Below are 15,990 nucleotides of genomic sequence, written 5' to 3' on the forward strand. Positions count from 1 at the left end.
CCGAGGTACATCTGCATGAGGCTCAGACCGTACCTACGAAATACAGCCTAGGCACTTCCCTCTTACGCATCTGCGCATGACCAAGTATCTCCGCCCAATTAATGGTGCATGGGAGATCAGCGAGCATGGCGGAGTACAGAGCTCGTACCGATGTTCTCGAGGATGCTACGTCGGCTAGGTGGTCCTCGCCGGTCCAACATCGTTCTTGCTTGTGGCCCTGGTCAGGTTCGCCTCGCCTCGGAAATGACGCTTGGCTCTGTATATCATCCTTCTCTCCTTCTCTCCCATTCCCTTTGCTCACAGCTTTCCCTCCTTCATCGACGTAGCCCTCTTGCTCCCTGCACAACACTTCACTCTGCCTATCAGTAGCCTCCAGTTGTCAGACTCATTCCTTGTGCTGAGCAGATGTTATGCCTGTCTACACACACGATACTGCCATCTGATCACATTCGAAGCATTGCTCCACAAGAGCACTTCGATACCTACCTGCCTAAATACCAGCAATCCCCTTACGACTGCGACCTCCGGTCGGCCTTCCTTGCACAGATGGATCCCCATCGGCCGCGCCATGATGCGCCTTGGATGGCAGAGACGCCGGCAAGCGCATCTGCGTCGTCTTCTACGCCTGCTTCTTCGTCTGATCCCTCGTCGCTCGCCCCTTCGCCGAGTGCACACTACCTGCCTCAGGTCTCGCCGTATCCCCCGAGATACCAACAACAGTTGATGCATGAGGGCTCCTCCCACCTTGGAGGTCCTCAAGCACCGGCGTCTCAATCTTGGCAGGAGCAGTCGCAGTCAATGCCCAGCGGACTTCCTTCAGTGCTGCAGCCGAGCAGACAGTCCGTCATCACTCCCGTCAGTAACGACTGGCAGGACACGTACGCGGGAGCGCCACTCCTTCAACGCATCGCATCTCAACAAAGGCGAGGAGCAATTGCAGTGGGATCAGCACTACCGATGCAATCACCATCGGCAAAGATGCAGGAGACCATTCAAGATCCACATCAACAGAGTAAGCCTGCCTTTGGGGGCGGAGGCGACGCTCTCTCTCCGGCATTGCGTACAACTACTCGGCCCTCACTTGACTTCCCGCTTAGGTCACTCAACCCCAACTTTACAGAGGCCGGCTTCCAATCCTCACAACTCGCGGATCCGCCCTTGAGCTGCCCAATTCACGTTCCCCACGCCCTGTTTTCTTCCCCAATCGACAACGTTCTGGACGACTACTTTGGGCCGCATGCTTACGCAGGCGAATCCGCACGAGGGACTGCTCAAGAACAGGACCAGGGCGATGAGCTGCTTTATCTTCGTCTTGGCGAGCCGAACACATATCAGTCGCAGTTCGTGAGCGACGATGGAGGTGATCCATACTATCAACGGCTAGAGATGCAGCAACAGCAGCAGCAGCAGCAACAACAACAGCAAGTACAACAACAACAACAACAGCAACAGCAGCAGCAACAGCTCCACCAGCAGTTTCAACAGCAGCAAATGCAACAGCAGCAACAATATTTACAGCAGCAGCAGCAGCAGCAGCAGCATCCTCATATGCAGCGCAATGTTCCTCAACGACTCGGCTCGTCCTCTTCATCCTCTGGTCATTCATGGACTCCTCCTACCCTTCCTAGCGTCCTGCTCCCCAGTCCCAGTGGGTCGTCCTCGCACTCGCAGACCAACCACTTCTTTGCTGGAGCCTTGCCCATGACTGCGTCGCAATCCGGGTTCGCTCTGCCCTCTCCCGTTTCGCCATCGTATCCCCCAGGGTCATCTGGGTATTACAACCAAGGGCAGGGTCCCCAGGCTCGAACCAATCCCCAGACGTCCGACTCGAGGCGTCCCCAGCAGGAAGGGCGCACGAGGATGCGAACTGTCAGTGGAGCAACGCAAGGTGGTCGCCAGCGAGGAGCCTCTCAAGGCTCACGCGGCCCGGGAGGGGTATCTTCTGCTGATGAGGCTAGCTCATCTACTCGACCGGGGGCCGCGATGCAGACCCTTTCACGTGTATTGGCATATCAGGCCAGAGTAAGGGAGCAGCGCAAGGGCTTGCGCACTATCCTTCAAGCTGTGTTGGCAACTTTTTCAGCCAACCACGCAGAGCCCTTTGCACACACAACTCTGGCAGAGCTGATTCGCACTAAGCTAATGGAGGAAGACCAGGAAGGTCAGATGAACAGTGGCTCTTCCACGCCCTTGACTGCTGCAGCACAGTTGCCAGCCTCTCCTAGCTTGGCAAGGATGTCTCCCTCCCTGTCCGCTCTGGGCTCTTCCCAAGCCCTCAACACATCGTCAAATCAGGCGATGATGTCGTTGGCGCAACAGCTGGAGCACACTCCGTTCAATCTCTCCGACTCGTCAACAGCCTGGCCTTCCAAAGGAGCAGCCTATAAGAAGCGTCTCCGCCTCAAGGAGCTAGGAGATATGGCTCGTCTTCAGCAACTGGCAATTTACGGCCTCAACTTTACACCACAGGGAGCCACGCGTGGACAGCGACGGGGCAGTATGAATGCCCAGGCTGCTGCAGACCCGGATCGACAGGCTTGGGAGGTACTCAGGGGCGTCTTCTTGCGCAATCGTGGCCGGTGGGAACTACTACTAGCTGCTGAGCGACGTCTGGACGGTAGCACACAAGGGACGTCGACAGGCGCAGAGGACGGGGTTTTGAGGAGGTGGCTGATGAGCATCTGACTATGAAGGCAGCCGTAGTTCGGGAGATCATTGAGAAGCGGACCCAGATCAGTCAATGGGGAGGCAGTCGAGACGGTCGAAAGGGACACAAGAAGATATTCAAGAATAGGTCAGCAGCAGCAGCAGCAGCGGCCGCCAATGCAGGCCGCCAACCCAAAAAAGAAGCAGAGCGCTTCGAGCTTACCATGAGACCTGACTTGTACTAATATCGAAAGCTTCCTTGTAATATCCTCATGTACTACATAACCACTTCGTTAATCTCGCAATCGCAATCGCAGTCGCAGTCGCGCTCGCAACAACATCTTCCTCTGTGGCAGTCATGGTCACCTGTCCTGTCTCACCCTCTTCTGTCTTTCCCCCTCTCATCCGACATCGGCTTTCCTTCTCTCTTCTCTCGGCTCGACTTTTTTCACTTTTTTCTCGCCTCTTTTTCGTAAGACGGCACCTCAAATCCCGTCGCCAGCCCCGACAATCGGATTGTCCGGAACCCTCTCCGTCCCTTGGAGAAAAAGCAAGTCGGGGCAAACCCGACAGACTGGCAAAGTCCCAACCCAAAAAAAGAAGCACGTCTCAGGGCTCAGGAATCAAAAAGGAAAAGCAAAGGGGACAAGGGACAAAGAAAAAGGTAATCTTCCCGCGGGCTATCCTGTTTTCCATCTGGCTTCGTTCAATCTCATCTCCGCTCCGCTCCGGAGGTGTGGGAGGGGAGAGGGGTACGAAGCGGGGATTGGAAGCGGGGGAGGAAGCGGAGATTGACCTTTGAGCACATGGCAGCGGAGGTAGGATATTAGACTAGGACGGCACAAGGGTCCCGAGTAAGGGGTAGTGACAAGGCTGAGGCTGAGGTTGAGGCTGAGGTTGTTCGCTTGCCTCCCGCCAAGCCATCCAGTTTACAGAGGGGCGAGCGGGGTGTGCAGTGCAGGGGAATGCAGTGCAATCCACCGATGTCGGGTGGAGTTAGTCTATCACATGGTTCCTGCTTTGATCAAGAGCAAGGTTGACCCGTTGGAGGGGAAACAGAAGAGAGAAGGGGGAAACAACTGAAATGTCTCAGCTCCGAGGGGAGGACGCCACTCTCTCCCTTGCTCATCCCCACAGAGAGAGAGGGGGGGATGGGGAGCACTGCCAGTCAATGGGTTGCTGGTCCTTGCCTTGCGCTCACGTGGTTTGGCCTGGTGAGCGTAATCGTGGAGATTGTGGCTTGGCTCTGCCTCGCTTCGCCTCGCTTCACCCATGGCATGCCACGCCATGCCACGCCAAGTCGGAGGTGCCGTGGATGATAGACTGCCCCCCTCCTTGGGCAGTGCGCTGCGCTGCGCTGAGCTGCACTGCACTGCACTGTATCCGCTATCATTCCCACCCCCACGGGACCTCGCTTGCTTGCTCGCTTGCTTGCTCGCCTGCTCTTGACCTCTCGATCTCTCTCGACAAGTCAAGTTGAACCGAGGACCGGACTGGACTGGACTGGAGTTGGACCGTTTGACCACCCTCGCTCCTTCGCTCAAGCCACCTCTGCCCCCCCCCCCCCCCCCCCCCCCCCCCCCCCCCCCCCCCCCCCCCCCCCCCCCCCCCCCCCCCCCCCCACCCCCCCAGCTGCCCCACTTCCCCACTTCATCCGGAGCTACAGTCCCTCCCCCTCCATTTCTCCCGATCCTGATCCTGATCCCTAGAGAAAAGTCAGCCAGAAAGCCACAAAGCCACACGCCCGCTTACGCTTCAATCACAGCTACAGCTACAGCTACAGCTCCGGCTCCAGCTCCGGCTTTGGCTCCGGGTACGGCTCAACTCTTCAATTCAATTCAATTCAATTCAATTTGGAGATCAGGTAAGAACTCTACCCTCTCCACTCCACGATCCGACAGACAATGGACACTATCACATCCCGGACAGACAGCTCCGCTTTGCTCATCCGGCGGCGACGATGGCAGCGGGAAGCGGGGAGCGGGGGGCGGGGAAGGGAGGGGCGGGCGGGCGGAGGGAATGAAGGATAGGTTGGGTGGATCCAGCGTGGGCGTGTGCGTGCAGCGGGGGGGTACGATCATCTGACTTGACTTTACATTTTGGCTTGAAGTTGCTCTAACCGGGAAACTCGAAACACGAAACCAAAAGAGGAGGAGGAGGAGGAGGGAGAGGAAGGAGACAAGGACGCATGCATGCATGCATGGACGGACGGACGGACGGATCGAGGGATCGATCGAGGGATGGACCGATGAGTCGATCGACCGGTCCTCTCTAACGCAGAGCGATTGAAAGGGTCAGAGGGTGTGGTCATGGCCGCGAGGAAGGGGGATGGAGCGAGTGAGTGAGTGAGGGAGTGATCGAGAGGCCTGTATGCTGAGGCAGAATCTCAGAGCAGCCCAGAGTAGAGCAGGCCGAGCACCACGATCCAACGAGCGCGCCTGCCTGTGCGACTGCGACTGCGTGTGCATGTGCGAGTGCGTGTGCGAGTGCGTGTGCGAGTGCGAGTGCAAGAGCAGGACAAGGACCAGGACCTAGGACCAAGGACCAAGGGGAGGGATGGTGGTATCACGAGGTGACAATCCTTCCATCTTCTCTCTCCCCTTTTCAGGCTCGCTTCAGCCTCCTAGCATCAGCGTCCGCATCAGTTTCATTTCATTTCAGATCTTCTTTCTGGGTTCATGGAAGTGAGTGCGTGCATGAGATTCAACGGATCATCGAAAAGGAAGGAAGGAAAGGAAGACAAAGGGGGGAGGGGAAAGAGAAGAGGATTGAGAGAGGAGAGGGAGAGGAAGGGTAGGAGGGGAGACAAGAAAAGGGTAGAGGTGAAGGCAAAGAGGCATTGTCTGTTGTTGTGTTGTTGTATTGTGCGCCTTCGTCGGCGGCGGCGGCGGCGGCGCCTGCGTGGCAATAGATGTAAATGGAGTCGATCTCCTACCGTGTCGTGTCGAGTCGTGTCGTAACGTCTGCTCCTTGCATGCATGCCTGCTCCGGACTTTGCGAATGAGCGAGCGATTGAGCGAACGAACCCTACCATTGCATTGTAGTGCATTGCAGTGCAGTGCAGTGCAGCAGAGGAGCCTAGTCCAATCACTACAGGAAAGACCAGGACCAGGACCACCACTAGGACCAGGACCAGCAGTAGGACTGGGACCAGGACTTGGGGAGGGAAGAAACGCACGATCGAGGAGGAAAGGGAAAGCCTGGATGAAGTCTTGAAGGAGAGCTCGGTGTGGTGGTGCATCGCGTCGGTTCGAGCAAGAAGAGCGGCGCAGAGCCAAGAGCTCACAAGCCACAAGATCCCTTCGTGCTGCTCATCATCGTGGATAACGCCATGGTCCATTCCTCGTCCTTCGAAGCGAGCTTGATGGTTCCTAGAAAACTTGAGAAAGGTGTGGATGCGCGGGGGGTGGGGGATGATCGGTATATTTACACAGCTTGAGGCCCTTGGCCTGCTACTTTCTGCGCCTCGTAGTCCTGCGAGTCTAGCGCCCCTTCCTGGCCCACATTCATGTCCATCAGCATGCCAATGTCCACGTCCATGAGGCATTCATTGATGCTTGCATTGGAACCAGCGCGACTACGACGTCGTTCCATAGATTGTCTCTACAAGGAGCTCCGTCGGCAGCATCTGCGGTGGGTTGTACGTCTGCCACATCACTGGCTTGAGGGCACCATCGAAAGCATAGAGTTGCAGTCTGTACTCTGGTCGCCCAAAGTGGGTATCGAGGGTAATGTCGAATCCGAGCATGTACTCTGGCTGGTAGTAGTAAGCAGATGTAGTTGAAGTTGAGCTGCAACGGTCCTCGGTCAATTGACGACCGTCACCATTGAAGGGCGTTAGGGTGAGAGAGTTGTTGCCATTGAGTTGCCAAGTGCCGTGTTGCCAGAAGAGACTGGCGGACACGCAGGATGGCTTGGCAGGGTTGGCAGTGTAGATGTACAGTGCCTCCTCCCAGTATCCATCGTCTGTGAAGCTGTAGGATTGACCGGCAGTCGCAGGGATGGTGAAAGAGGTGTTCACGGGATTGTAGAAGTCAATGCCAGTGGAGACCTTTGCAGTGCCTGTGCTCCATGTTCCCATCAGAGAAGTGATATTGTTTGCTTCACCAGCAGCTAGCGCCGACGCCTGCATGGGAGCACGGCTGATCATGGCCAGTGCCAGTGCCAAGGTGGCTAGCAAGGGCAGCATCGCAAATGCCGACGATGTTCTCCTCGACGGTGACAAGGACGAGGAGGATGTAGATCGTGCGACGGAGCGGGGGGCTGCTCGCTCGCTGGCCAAACACGACGACGCGGCAGAGGAGGCAGCCTCAAGCGAAACACATCCCTCGTGCACCTCTGTCTGCTCTCCCATCCGACCTTGTCTCCCGACGCCAGCAGCAGCAGTCGTCCTTGACCGCGAGGATGAGGAGGAGGGAGACGGCCGCGAGGAGACCCGTGAGATCCTAGATGGGCCGGCTTCAGATTGCATTGTGCTGATCATTGTGTGGGGTGTGGAAAAGGATTCTGGATGAAGGAGAGTCGGCGGTGCGCAGGGATGGCGATGCTGTGTCAGAGGCTATACGACTCTGAGTGCAGGATATCCAAAGAGGAGTGGTATTGTCCTTGCGGGCGGAGACAAGGATGTTAGGAGAGGTGGTGAGAGGAGTCAGGGCCGTGCGGCGGATGATGGGTTGATGCGCGGGAGATCCTTTGGGTGAGGACGAGGGGTAGACTGTCTATGAGTACCACGCCCTAGCTTTGCCGAATTGCCTTTGCCGTTGCCGTTTGGGATCGGCCGAGAAGGGTAGAGTGGCGGTGAGATTTGTTTTTGGCTGGCTTGCCGAAGAGGAGTGCAGTGTCGGAACGCGTTGTTTTTTGTGCCCTCTAAGAGCAGGCAGAAGGCAGAGGGTGGGCAAGAGGATGAGAAGGTGAAAGAGGAGTAAGCAAATGAGCAACTGCAGAAGAGAGGGGGAGGGAGAGGGTATGGACGATGGGTAGGAGAAAAGGAGAAGGTGTCTAGAGTAAGACGATGAAGGGCCTTTGCTGCTGCTGCTGGGCGAGAGAGTAGACGGAGTGTGTGTGAGTGTGTGAGTGTGGGTGAGTGTGTGCGGGTGTGCGTCTGCCGAGAGCGAGAGGGGCAGAGAGACTTGTCCGTCGGCCCAGAGCTTCAAGACAAACAGTGACCGTGTGGCGGGGGGGGATTGGTGTGACTGGCGCAGTGCCTGCCTGCCTGCCTGCGTGTGCGTTGTCAGGGGGGCAGCAACCCTTCTTCCGCCCCGGAGCGCGTCTGCCGCCCGCTCCGCCGAGAAGCCGCGAGCCAGAGCCTTTACTAGAGACGCGCGCGCACCCGGCCTCTGTCCTCCTGTGTGCGGGTCTTGGCGTCAGGCAGCCAAAGGGCGGGGGGAAGGGAGAGACTGCTGCCGTGCCCCTTTGGCCGTCGGCAGGGGAATGGATGGACATCTAGTCAGCATGACTCGTGCAGCGGAATACAGACGACCGTCACTCGTCCCCCGCGAGATGTTGGGCCAGAGGGGGGGAGGAGCAACCACACCCACACACACGCACCGTCCACTCGCAGGACACGAAACGATGTTAGATGAGGGTTGGATTGGATGCGGCCAAGGCACAGCCAAGACAGGGCCGAAATTCAGAAGGAGTGCTTGGCTGAAGATCAGACAAACCGGCAGACAAGAGACCCTGACGATTGAATGTAAAGATTCTTGGCGACTACAAGATAGCCAAGCCCCCGCAAGAGTGTTTCATAGCAGGTCAATGACTTAGCAGATGCGTTTCTGGGCGAGCAGATGACATTCAGCGATACTTCCTTCTCTCGGGCCGAGCAAGCACGAAAAGTGAGCTGCAGGGGCTAGCAACGGCACAGGCACCATCCACGGTCATCGTACATGTCTGCAGGATAGAATCCCCATTCATCAAACGCGCAGACGCGGCGCGTACACAGGCAGACGCCATTGTCAAGGCAATGGATTGCAGTCGTAGACAGAGGGGACATGACGCACCAGACATGGAGACTTGATTGATTCTAGAGCTGAATATATGACATTGATGGGAAACGGAAGCCATCGGTCCACACTCTCGGCATCGCAGAGCAGAAAACACGCCGGGTTACTCTGCCTCCGCGAGCTCATGGTAGGGCAGCTTACTGCGAGGGTCGAAGACAAGGCAAGGTCAGAAGTCAGCCACGGACTGTTCGCATACTCCTACTCTGCTGGCCCCGCCGCCGCCGTCGTTATCGTCAAGGTACTCACGTCTCCACCGCCTCCATCGTCGCCTCCACCTCCGTCTCCGCCATCGAATCCACCTCCTCCATCGTATCCACCTCCATTATCGTCGAAGGCATCTGCGAGCAACATACCACCCACCAGACCTCCAGCCATACCCAGCCCAGCACCACCCATGGCACCCATGCCTCCACCACCACCGCGGCCGTATCGCTTTGAGAGAGGAAAAGGGAGCAATGAGAAGTGGGGGGGAGGGGCTTGTCAGTACAGTCAAAGTAATCTCGGTGCCATTTTTAGCCATGCGACTCACACCTCGCTGCTGCTGAGCATACATGGGCTGCTGAGGATAGCCCTGTTGCGGGTACATCCCTTGTTGGGGGTACATGCCCTGCTGCTGAGGGTAGCCCCCACCATATCCACCCTGTCCATACCCTCCTGCTCCATATCCTCCCGGTCCGTACCCACCGCCCATGCCCTGACCTCGATTGTCAGGAGGTGGAGGACCAGAAGGAGCACTGTATTGCCCAGTGGGCTTCTCAGACGCGCCACCTTCGTCGTGTGGGTGTACCCAGATGGACCGGGGAGGTGTAGCGCGGGTGTCTACGTAGAAGTGGCGATTGCTGATGAGAGGTGGGGAGGAAGGAGACAAAGCAAAGGATGGTGAGGTAGAGCGGTGTCAGTCATGAGCTACGGCTCAGCCCTCCCTATCTCTTCCGGTTCGGCTTGAGTGCTCCACCAGGCTAATCAAACTCACTGATTCGAATCCCACTGCCGCACCCATCCCTCCGGCAACGGCCTATCATCTCCTCCACCTCCAGGTGCACCGCCGCCTCCTCCTCCTCCTCCAGCGCCACCATAGTGCTGCTGCTGTTGTCCATACCCACCTCCACCACCATACCCCTGTTGCTGCCCATAGCTGGGTGGAGCTTGTCCACCATAGCTCCCCGAAGTGGGGCGATTGGTCGAACCTGTAAGCTTATCTAGAAAGCCCATGGACGCGTTGCGTTGTGTGTAGAGTCGGTCAGAATTTGTAGATGAGATGACAAGAAAGAGGAAAGAGGAAAGGGAGAGTGAGTGGGCTGGGAGGCAATTGACCTGGAGTGCAGTAGGGGCAGGCAATGACGGCACAGGGACGATCTTCTGGTGCCTGCCTTGACCTTGCCTCCACCGCCTTGGCTGCTTGAGTGCTTCACTGCCCGAGCAGGGCGTGCGTGCGTGCGGGACCCTGCAGGTGGAGTCTTGGCACACCACCCACGTACACAGCCTTCGCTCTTCCGTTCCGATGTGGCCACCTCTCTCCTTCCTTCAAGCTCGCTCACTCCATCTCGCCGCCTTTGGTCAGCACAGACCGAAGGCGAGAAGCAGCTAGCGACAGCAGACATCCCACCATGTTCATTACGGAATGGAGATCAATTCATAAGGAAACGAAGAGATAAGAAGAAATTTCCCTGAAAGTCTGCGTTGCCACTGGACTGACACGCGCCTAGGTCTGCTGTTGCAAATGCAATTGCTACAACGTCTCTAGCCTCCTTTGTGACCCTCTGGCCACACTCAAAATCGTCTCGAGTGCTGTGGACTTCCAACAGGACCGCCCTAGACGAGCAGAGCCAGCTCTCGAAGCATCTTCACCTGAAATCAGGCGCTTAGTGCTTGTCCTTCTTGACCTTGACGGTGTCCCAAGCTGCACGCTCCTGCTCCTCTGTCCTCAGCTCCTCGATCAGGGGGTTGAGGTAGCGACGGTCCTGTGGAGAGTGAAGAATGAGAGAAGAGCATGTCAGTAAGAGCGAACAGGAGCGGTGAGATTCGTTTGAGAGCGGGATTAGGCAACCATTTCAGCGTGGAGGCTCGGCTTCAGTTGCTCGTCCTGCTAGCTCAGACTGGCACGCTGTAGCCACGCGGAACCTTGACGCTCTCGCAGCTTGGCAGACAAACAGAGTACCAGAATTTTCCTTCCAATTGCTCGGCCAAGAGCGGACGAGGTCCATACACTCACCTCTTGAGGGGTGACCCACTGCTCCTTTGGCAGCTGTCGGTGGAGGACAGACAGCTGAGTTGCCTGACGCAGGCGGAATGCCCTGTCGTATGTCTCCCTCTCAGACAGACGAGAGATTGCCTAGGAGAAGTAATGGGGAGATACAGGAAGAAAGCTCGGGTCAGTAAGTGTTGCACGAGCTACTTGTCTGATAAGTGGCTGTCACTGGAGGTATGACTCCTCGGCCTGGAGAGCCCAACAGTACAATGGCAAGCCTTGAGGACGATGTTCAGCTCAACCCCGCCTCTACAATCCCACTTTGCCGCTGCGGTGGAGCGTCCACGGCCGACAGCCGAGTGTTGGGTTACTGATCTCAACCTGTGGCTACAGCTCTACGCAACCCAGCTAGGCTTTCTAGCCAGCCTGAATGGTCGATCTCCGGCCATCGTCCTTCTGGCCTGCCATCTCAGCCTGAGCAATTCGAGCCGCCTCCCACTTGTGAGACTCCTGTGATTGTCTTGCAGCGTCACTCTGGTCTGCCGTACTCTCCATGGTGAGAGATCCACCTCGACTTTTCGGACGTCCGAGCTGGCTTGCCTTGTACAGCCTTTCTTTCTACCCCTTCTGGTCTGGTCTGACCTTGCAAGCTACAACGTATGCACCTCTCTTCCCTCTACTAACCTTCTGAGCAGTGTCGTTCTCCTCGATGAGCAGGTCATCGTACCTGAGTCCCATCTTCCTGTAACCGGCTGCCCTTGCGTAGGCGTCTGCGACTGGCTTGAGGAACCTCATGAGTGCGGGTGAGGAAGTGACGTACTTGGCCAGGGAGAGACCTGAGAATGCGAGGACCATGATGGGCGATGTGTGGGTGTGTGGGGTGTGCGGTACGAGAGTGTGAGAAGGTCGAGGCTGGGCTGCGATGGTATTGCTAATTCCTCGCGGGCGGGTCGAGACGGGCTCCTGGCTCCGAGGTTAGGCGGGCGGGCGGACAGAGGCACAGAGGCAGAGTGCGCGCGCTGCTTGACGTTCTCCCTTGGCCCGTCCTCGCCGGGAAGGAACCAACCAACGTCGAATAGAGCAAAGGAAGGTCACGGCACGCAGACAGGCGGTACGCAGACTGACACACTTGGTTCGCACCTTGACGTCCTACCCCACACTCCACTCACCCTCGTCGTCTCTGGCTGGCTGCTCCAACACGGCGATGAGCATCCTACGTCGTTCCTCTGCTTCCACCTCAGCAAGACGACTCACCTCCAGAGCCACTGCTACCAAGTCGGCATCTCAGCGTACACCCCTAGCCCCCTTTGCAGCACCTTCCTCTGCCTTCTCCCATTCCTCTTCAGCCTCGGCATCGACTTCAGCGCTGACCTCTCCTCGCATTCCATTGCTCAAGATGTCGCCTCCCTCCAATCGCACTGCCCAAGTCGCTGCTCATCTCTCCCCATCTTCTCGGAGCATGTCAGCTTCTTCTTCCACCTCTTCCTCTTCTACCCTCTCCTCGTCCACACCTGCCCCTGGTCTTCCCACTCCTCACTCGGGCGGTGGAGCAGCAGGATCAGATCCAAAGGTCTTGACTGCCACTCGCGGGTCCATGTACGAAATCATCCTCAACCGCCCCAAAGCCATCAATGCTCTTGACTCGGAGATGGTGGCTGGCATTCGGGGTGCAGTAGACCAGGCGGGCAGGGACAAGCGTCGCTCCCTCATTCTCCTCCGCCCAGGGGAAGATGCTAGAGGCCTGTGCAGTGGTGGCGATGTCCTCAAGGTCGTCAATTTCGCAAATGGCAAGAGCGATGAGGACAAGGCTGCCGCCCTCGCCTTCTTCAAAGAAGAATTCAGCCTGGACTGGGTTCTGGCCAAGATCGGCGAAGAGGTCAGCTCGGGTGAAAGTCGAAGTGCGAGACCCATCGTTGCAGTCATGGACGGTATCACAATGGGTGGTGGCGTAGGCCTTTCGGTTCACGTTCCCTTCAGGATCGCAACAGAACGGACAATGTTCGCCATGCCCGAGACTGGCATTGGCTACTTTCCAGATGTCGGTGTCACGCGCGTACTGTCCAGGCTCGACGGTAGGGTGGGCAGCTACCTCGGAACAACAGGAGACAGAATATCTGGACAGGAGGCCTACGCGCTGGGTCTCGCTACCCACTTCCTCCCATCTTCGTCGCTGCAGCGCCTCTACGATGCACTGGGCTCCCTGTCTCCCGAGGCTACAGCCGAGCAAGTGGCATCTGTCCTCGACGACTTCTCCGTCGATCCCTTTGATGCTGCGACTGCCAGCTCTGGAAAGAGCCCGCTCGACAATTCTGCTCTGGTGGGCAATACGAGGATCATGCTGGATTATGTGTTCAGCCACCCCTCCATGGAAGATGTCTTTAAGTCCCTCGAAGATCTATCGAAAGCTTCGTCAGTCGAAGAGGTCAACTCGAGCGCCACTGGAAGAGCTCTAGCAAAGCAGCTCAAGGCATCTAGCCTAGATGAGTCCCTCGCCGGCGATGAAGTGCGCTCATGGGCAGCCCGTACCTTGGCTACGCTCAAGTCCAAGTCTCCTCGCAGTCTCAAGGTGACCCACCAGCTGATCAGCTACGAAGCCAAGCACTACTCTGTCGACGACTCCTTCCGAAACGACATGCGACTTGCAACCGTCTTTTGCGACCTCTCCGTCGGGAGAGACTTCTACGAAGGAGTTCACCACATCCTCACCAAGGATCCAGCGACGAACAAGCGCAGGGAAGGACGTGCGCCATGGAAGCCGTCTAACCTCGAAGGTGTAGACAACGATCTTGCTCGCGACCTCTTCTTTGGTTCTCTAGAAGATGCCGCTTCCAAAGGTGGACTCAAGCTGACCCCACCAGAGCTAGACGTGATCCCCACTCGTAAAGCACAAGATCGATCTGCAAGGCAGAGCGAGGAGGAGGCCAAGCGCGGGCTCGGCCCTCTCGGCTGGCAAGCCCACTTCAATGTCTTCCACCCTTTACCCTCAGAGGCAGAGCTGGAAGCTCTCCTCCATGGTTCTCACCCAGTCAGTGGTAGTCTTCAGATTGAACTAGAGGGGAAAGAGGAAGAAGTGGTTAGAGAGGTGGCGGATATGATTAGGGCTACGAGGAGGAGAAGAGGGTTGAGTTGTTTTGGTGTGGAGTGGAAGGTGAGGGAGTGGAGGAGGAGGAGATTGTTGACTGCTGCCAAGCAGTGAGAAGATCAGAAAGGGAGAGAGGGAGAGGGAGAGTGGTAGAGAGGTCAGCGGTGAGTCTACGCACACTCTTGTCAAGACTGCTCCGGGTGCGGTGGGTCATGCATACAATCAGATGAAAACGGTAGCATTGTAGAAGAGGCTCGAGGACGTAAGGACCGTGAGGGTGAGACTCTTGAGACAGCGAACGTCCGGCCCGGCGATGGGCTGATGTAGGTCCTGACCTAGCATGACGGGAACGAGCGTTCTTGATTCCTGAGTAGACTTGACCGGACCGTGGTAGAAGCCACTGATGGAGAATGAGAGCGGTGCGTGGTGCTATTGATGGCTACGCCTGCGCCTACGTCTACGCCTACGTCTACATTCGACGAAAGGACGAGGACGCGGACGCTTGGCCGAGGGAGATTGAGGTTGAGATTGAGGTTGAGGTTGAGGTTTCGGGATAGAAGGGCGGCTCTGGGATTGGTGAAGATGCACCATTACTACCACCACTACCAGCACCACCACCGGAAGCAGGAGCAGGAGCAGGAGTACCATTGACATTGGCATTGGCACTTATAGCCGCGTTCGCATTCGCATTCGCAGGTGCAGGTGCAGCGCTGTAGTTGCCGTTGTGGCCGTTGTGGGTGTCATGAGCGTTGTGGCCGTTGGTGACGTTGTGGCCGTTGATGTTGAGGTTATGATTGCCATTGTGGCCATTGTTGGCGATGTGGAAGTGGTCGTTATGGCCTTCCCCATTGCTCATGTGCGTATCAACATTTTCGAGCATATGCATCTCTCGACGCCTCCTCTGACGCTCTCGCCCCGGCTCCAGTTCCGCCTCCCGCTCCAGCTCTCTACCCCTCCTCAAGGATCCCTCAGCAGCTCCAGAACTCCCCACAATCTTGAAAGCCCTCTGGAGAGCCTCGACGTTGAAAAGAGACATGGAGCCATTCGGACCCCTCAAGTCATCGTAATCCCCTCGCGCCGTTTGCAAAAGAAACCACCTCTTATGAAACGCTACTGCTAGACTCTGTGCCAGTCGAAGCAATTGAGATTCAGCTTCTGCCAGTTCTGCACGTCCAGTATGGATGGTGGTTCCGGGGAAGAGGACGGAGAGGAGCTCCTCCATGTCGCGTCGAACTTGCTGACTGCGCAGATCGTTGCCGAAGATGACATAGCCTGTTGGGGTGATCTGGTAGGTGGTGGAGATGGGGTTGGATGGCGTACAGGTAGAGCTAGAGGAGACGGGGGAGGGAGTGCTGGGTCTGCCATTGCTGGATGTGGGGATTGTGGGGCCAGGCACGAAGGACTGCTGAGGTGCAATGGGAGAGCCTACAGGGAGATTGTGGGTGGGCATACCGACATTCGCGCCGTGATTGTTGGAGGAGTTGGACTCAATTGGCTTCCATCCTGCACCTAGTCCTTCAGTGGGAGATGCAGCACCAGGACTTCGAGGATCCTTGCCGATCCTACCAAGAGGAGGTGACATTGTGGGTGTAGGTGGAGCACTGTGTGGTATTACAAAGGGCGACTTGTGTCGAACTTGAGCAGCACCAGGCGAGGAAGCAATTTGAGGTGATCCTGCCGAGTAGATGATCTGTGTTGCTGACTGGCCGCCAGCACTGCTCCTATTCGACGTCGTCACAGAGTTCTGCACGTCTCCAGATCTGCCATTGCCGTCATTGGAGGAAGAGAGTCTATTGACAGAGCTTGATCGACGGGGAATCGCAATCTCTCCCAGCTCTAGCCCGAGGGGATGCTCATGGGAACGAAGAGGTTGGTTCTGAATTTGGCTCTGACCATGACCTTGAGCCTGACTTTGAGGCTGAATCCGGCCTTGGTTCTGACTCTGACCTTGAAGTGGATGCTGAGTCTGCTTGTTTACTCCACTGGAAGGCGGGCGCGGTTTAGCTCCACCCTTGAGTGCGACGGCAGGAGGATGTGCAGGCTTAGTGCCGTCTTGTCGACCAGGAGTCGGA

General features: G+C 57.1%; 9 protein-coding genes across 9 annotated transcripts; 4 read left to right on the top strand and 5 right to left on the bottom strand.

Moving 5' to 3' along the window:
* The first annotated feature begins 114 nt into the window (after window positions 1-114).
* BCV69DRAFT_125128 (hypothetical protein) lies at window positions 115-2,845 on the top strand. Its single transcript, XM_025489173.1, has 2 exons — window positions 115-225; window positions 304-2,845. The coding sequence occupies exon 2, from the start codon at window positions 406-408 to the stop codon at window positions 2,683-2,685; it is 2,280 nt and encodes a 759-aa protein (XP_025345008.1). The 5' UTR covers window positions 115-225; window positions 304-405; the 3' UTR covers window positions 2,686-2,845.
* Window positions 2,843-3,549, top strand: BCV69DRAFT_125173 (hypothetical protein). The gene has a single exon (XM_025489174.1). It carries the CDS (start codon window positions 3,005-3,007, stop codon window positions 3,446-3,448), a length of 444 nt encoding a protein of 147 aa, XP_025345009.1. The 5' UTR covers window positions 2,843-3,004; the 3' UTR covers window positions 3,449-3,549.
* A 1,654-nt stretch (window positions 3,550-5,203) lies between these two features.
* On the bottom strand, window positions 5,204-6,459 carry BCV69DRAFT_125201 (hypothetical protein). The gene has a single exon (XM_025489175.1). The coding sequence runs from the start codon at window positions 6,191-6,193 to the stop codon at window positions 5,294-5,296; it is 900 nt and encodes a 299-aa protein (XP_025345010.1). The 5' UTR covers window positions 6,194-6,459; the 3' UTR covers window positions 5,204-5,293.
* BCV69DRAFT_288738 (hypothetical protein) lies at window positions 6,224-6,835 on the bottom strand (the record flags this gene model as incomplete). Its single annotated transcript, XM_025493643.1, has 1 exon — window positions 6,224-6,835. One exon carries the CDS (start codon window positions 6,833-6,835, stop codon window positions 6,224-6,226), a length of 612 nt encoding a protein of 203 aa, XP_025345011.1.
* A 1,711-nt stretch (window positions 6,836-8,546) lies between these two features.
* BCV69DRAFT_125224 (hypothetical protein) lies at window positions 8,547-9,574 on the top strand. The gene has a single exon (XM_025489176.1). It carries the CDS (start codon window positions 8,683-8,685, stop codon window positions 9,529-9,531), a length of 849 nt encoding a protein of 282 aa, XP_025345012.1. The 5' UTR covers window positions 8,547-8,682; the 3' UTR covers window positions 9,532-9,574.
* On the bottom strand, window positions 9,530-9,983 carry BCV69DRAFT_125285 (hypothetical protein). Its single transcript, XM_025489177.1, has one exon. It carries the CDS (start codon window positions 9,858-9,860, stop codon window positions 9,618-9,620), a length of 243 nt encoding a protein of 80 aa, XP_025345013.1. The 5' UTR covers window positions 9,861-9,983; the 3' UTR covers window positions 9,530-9,617.
* Window positions 9,984-10,265: 282 nt separating this feature from the next.
* Window positions 10,266-11,744, bottom strand: BCV69DRAFT_285733 (putative ubiquinol--cytochrome-c reductase). Its single transcript, XM_025493486.1, has 3 exons — window positions 11,521-11,744; window positions 10,861-10,980; window positions 10,266-10,609 (listed from the first exon to the last, which is right to left on the bottom strand). The coding sequence occupies exons 1-3, from the start codon at window positions 11,689-11,691 to the stop codon at window positions 10,511-10,513; spliced, it is 390 nt and encodes a 129-aa protein (XP_025345014.1). The 5' UTR covers window positions 11,692-11,744; the 3' UTR covers window positions 10,266-10,510.
* Window positions 11,745-12,361: 617 nt separating this feature from the next.
* Window positions 12,362-14,005, top strand: BCV69DRAFT_235574 (ClpP/crotonase; the record flags this gene model as incomplete). The annotated part of the gene is made up of 2 exons (XM_025489905.1): window positions 12,362-13,871; window positions 13,905-14,005. Coding segments are annotated over 2 exons (1,611 nt in total), but the record flags the coding sequence as incomplete, so codon positions are not given.
* Window positions 13,942-15,835, bottom strand: BCV69DRAFT_285736 (hypothetical protein). Its single transcript, XM_025493487.1, has 3 exons — window positions 15,659-15,835; window positions 14,844-15,568; window positions 13,942-14,082 (listed from the first exon to the last, which is right to left on the bottom strand). The coding sequence occupies exons 2-3, from the start codon at window positions 15,498-15,500 to the stop codon at window positions 14,077-14,079; spliced, it is 663 nt and encodes a 220-aa protein (XP_025345016.1). The 5' UTR covers window positions 15,501-15,568; window positions 15,659-15,835; the 3' UTR covers window positions 13,942-14,076.
* Window positions 15,836-15,990: the final 155 nt, after the last annotated feature.

The sequence above is a fragment of the Pseudomicrostroma glucosiphilum genome, assembly GCF_003144135.1.
Source record: "Pseudomicrostroma glucosiphilum strain MCA 4718 unplaced genomic scaffold BCV69scaffold_20, whole genome shotgun sequence".
NCBI lineage: Eukaryota > Fungi > Basidiomycota > Exobasidiomycetes > Microstromatales > Microstromataceae > Microstroma > Microstroma glucosiphilum.

What these genes read in the sequence shown, in the direction of transcription:
- BCV69DRAFT_125128 (XM_025489173.1), top strand. Translation starts at nt 406, where the DNA reads ATGTTATGCCTGTCTACACACACGATACTGCCATCTGATCACATTCGA.
- BCV69DRAFT_125173 (XM_025489174.1), top strand. Translation starts at nt 3,005, where the DNA reads ATGGTCACCTGTCCTGTCTCACCCTCTTCTGTCTTTCCCCCTCTCATC.
- BCV69DRAFT_125201 (XM_025489175.1), bottom strand. Translation starts at nt 6,193, where the DNA reads ATGCCTCATGGACGTGGACATTGGCATGCTGATGGACATGAATGTGGG.
- BCV69DRAFT_125224 (XM_025489176.1), top strand. Translation starts at nt 8,683, where the DNA reads ATGACATTGATGGGAAACGGAAGCCATCGGTCCACACTCTCGGCATCG.
- BCV69DRAFT_125285 (XM_025489177.1), bottom strand. Translation starts at nt 9,860, where the DNA reads ATGGGCTTTCTAGATAAGCTTACAGGTTCGACCAATCGCCCCACTTCG.
- BCV69DRAFT_285733 (XM_025493486.1), bottom strand. Translation starts at nt 11,691, where the DNA reads ATGGTCCTCGCATTCTCAGGTCTCTCCCTGGCCAAGTACGTCACTTCC. An exon ending in AGAACGACACTGCTCAGAAG is followed by an intron (nt 10,981 to 11,520) that starts GTTAGTAGAGGG and finishes TACTTCTCCTAG; the next exon opens with GCAATCTCTCGTCTGTCTGA. An exon ending in AGTGGGTCACCCCTCAAGAG is followed by an intron (nt 10,610 to 10,860) that starts GTGAGTGTATGG and finishes CACTCTCCACAG; the next exon opens with GACCGTCGCTACCTCAACCC.
- BCV69DRAFT_285736 (XM_025493487.1), bottom strand. Translation starts at nt 15,500, where the DNA reads ATGTCACCTCCTCTTGGTAGGATCGGCAAGGATCCTCGAAGTCCTGGT.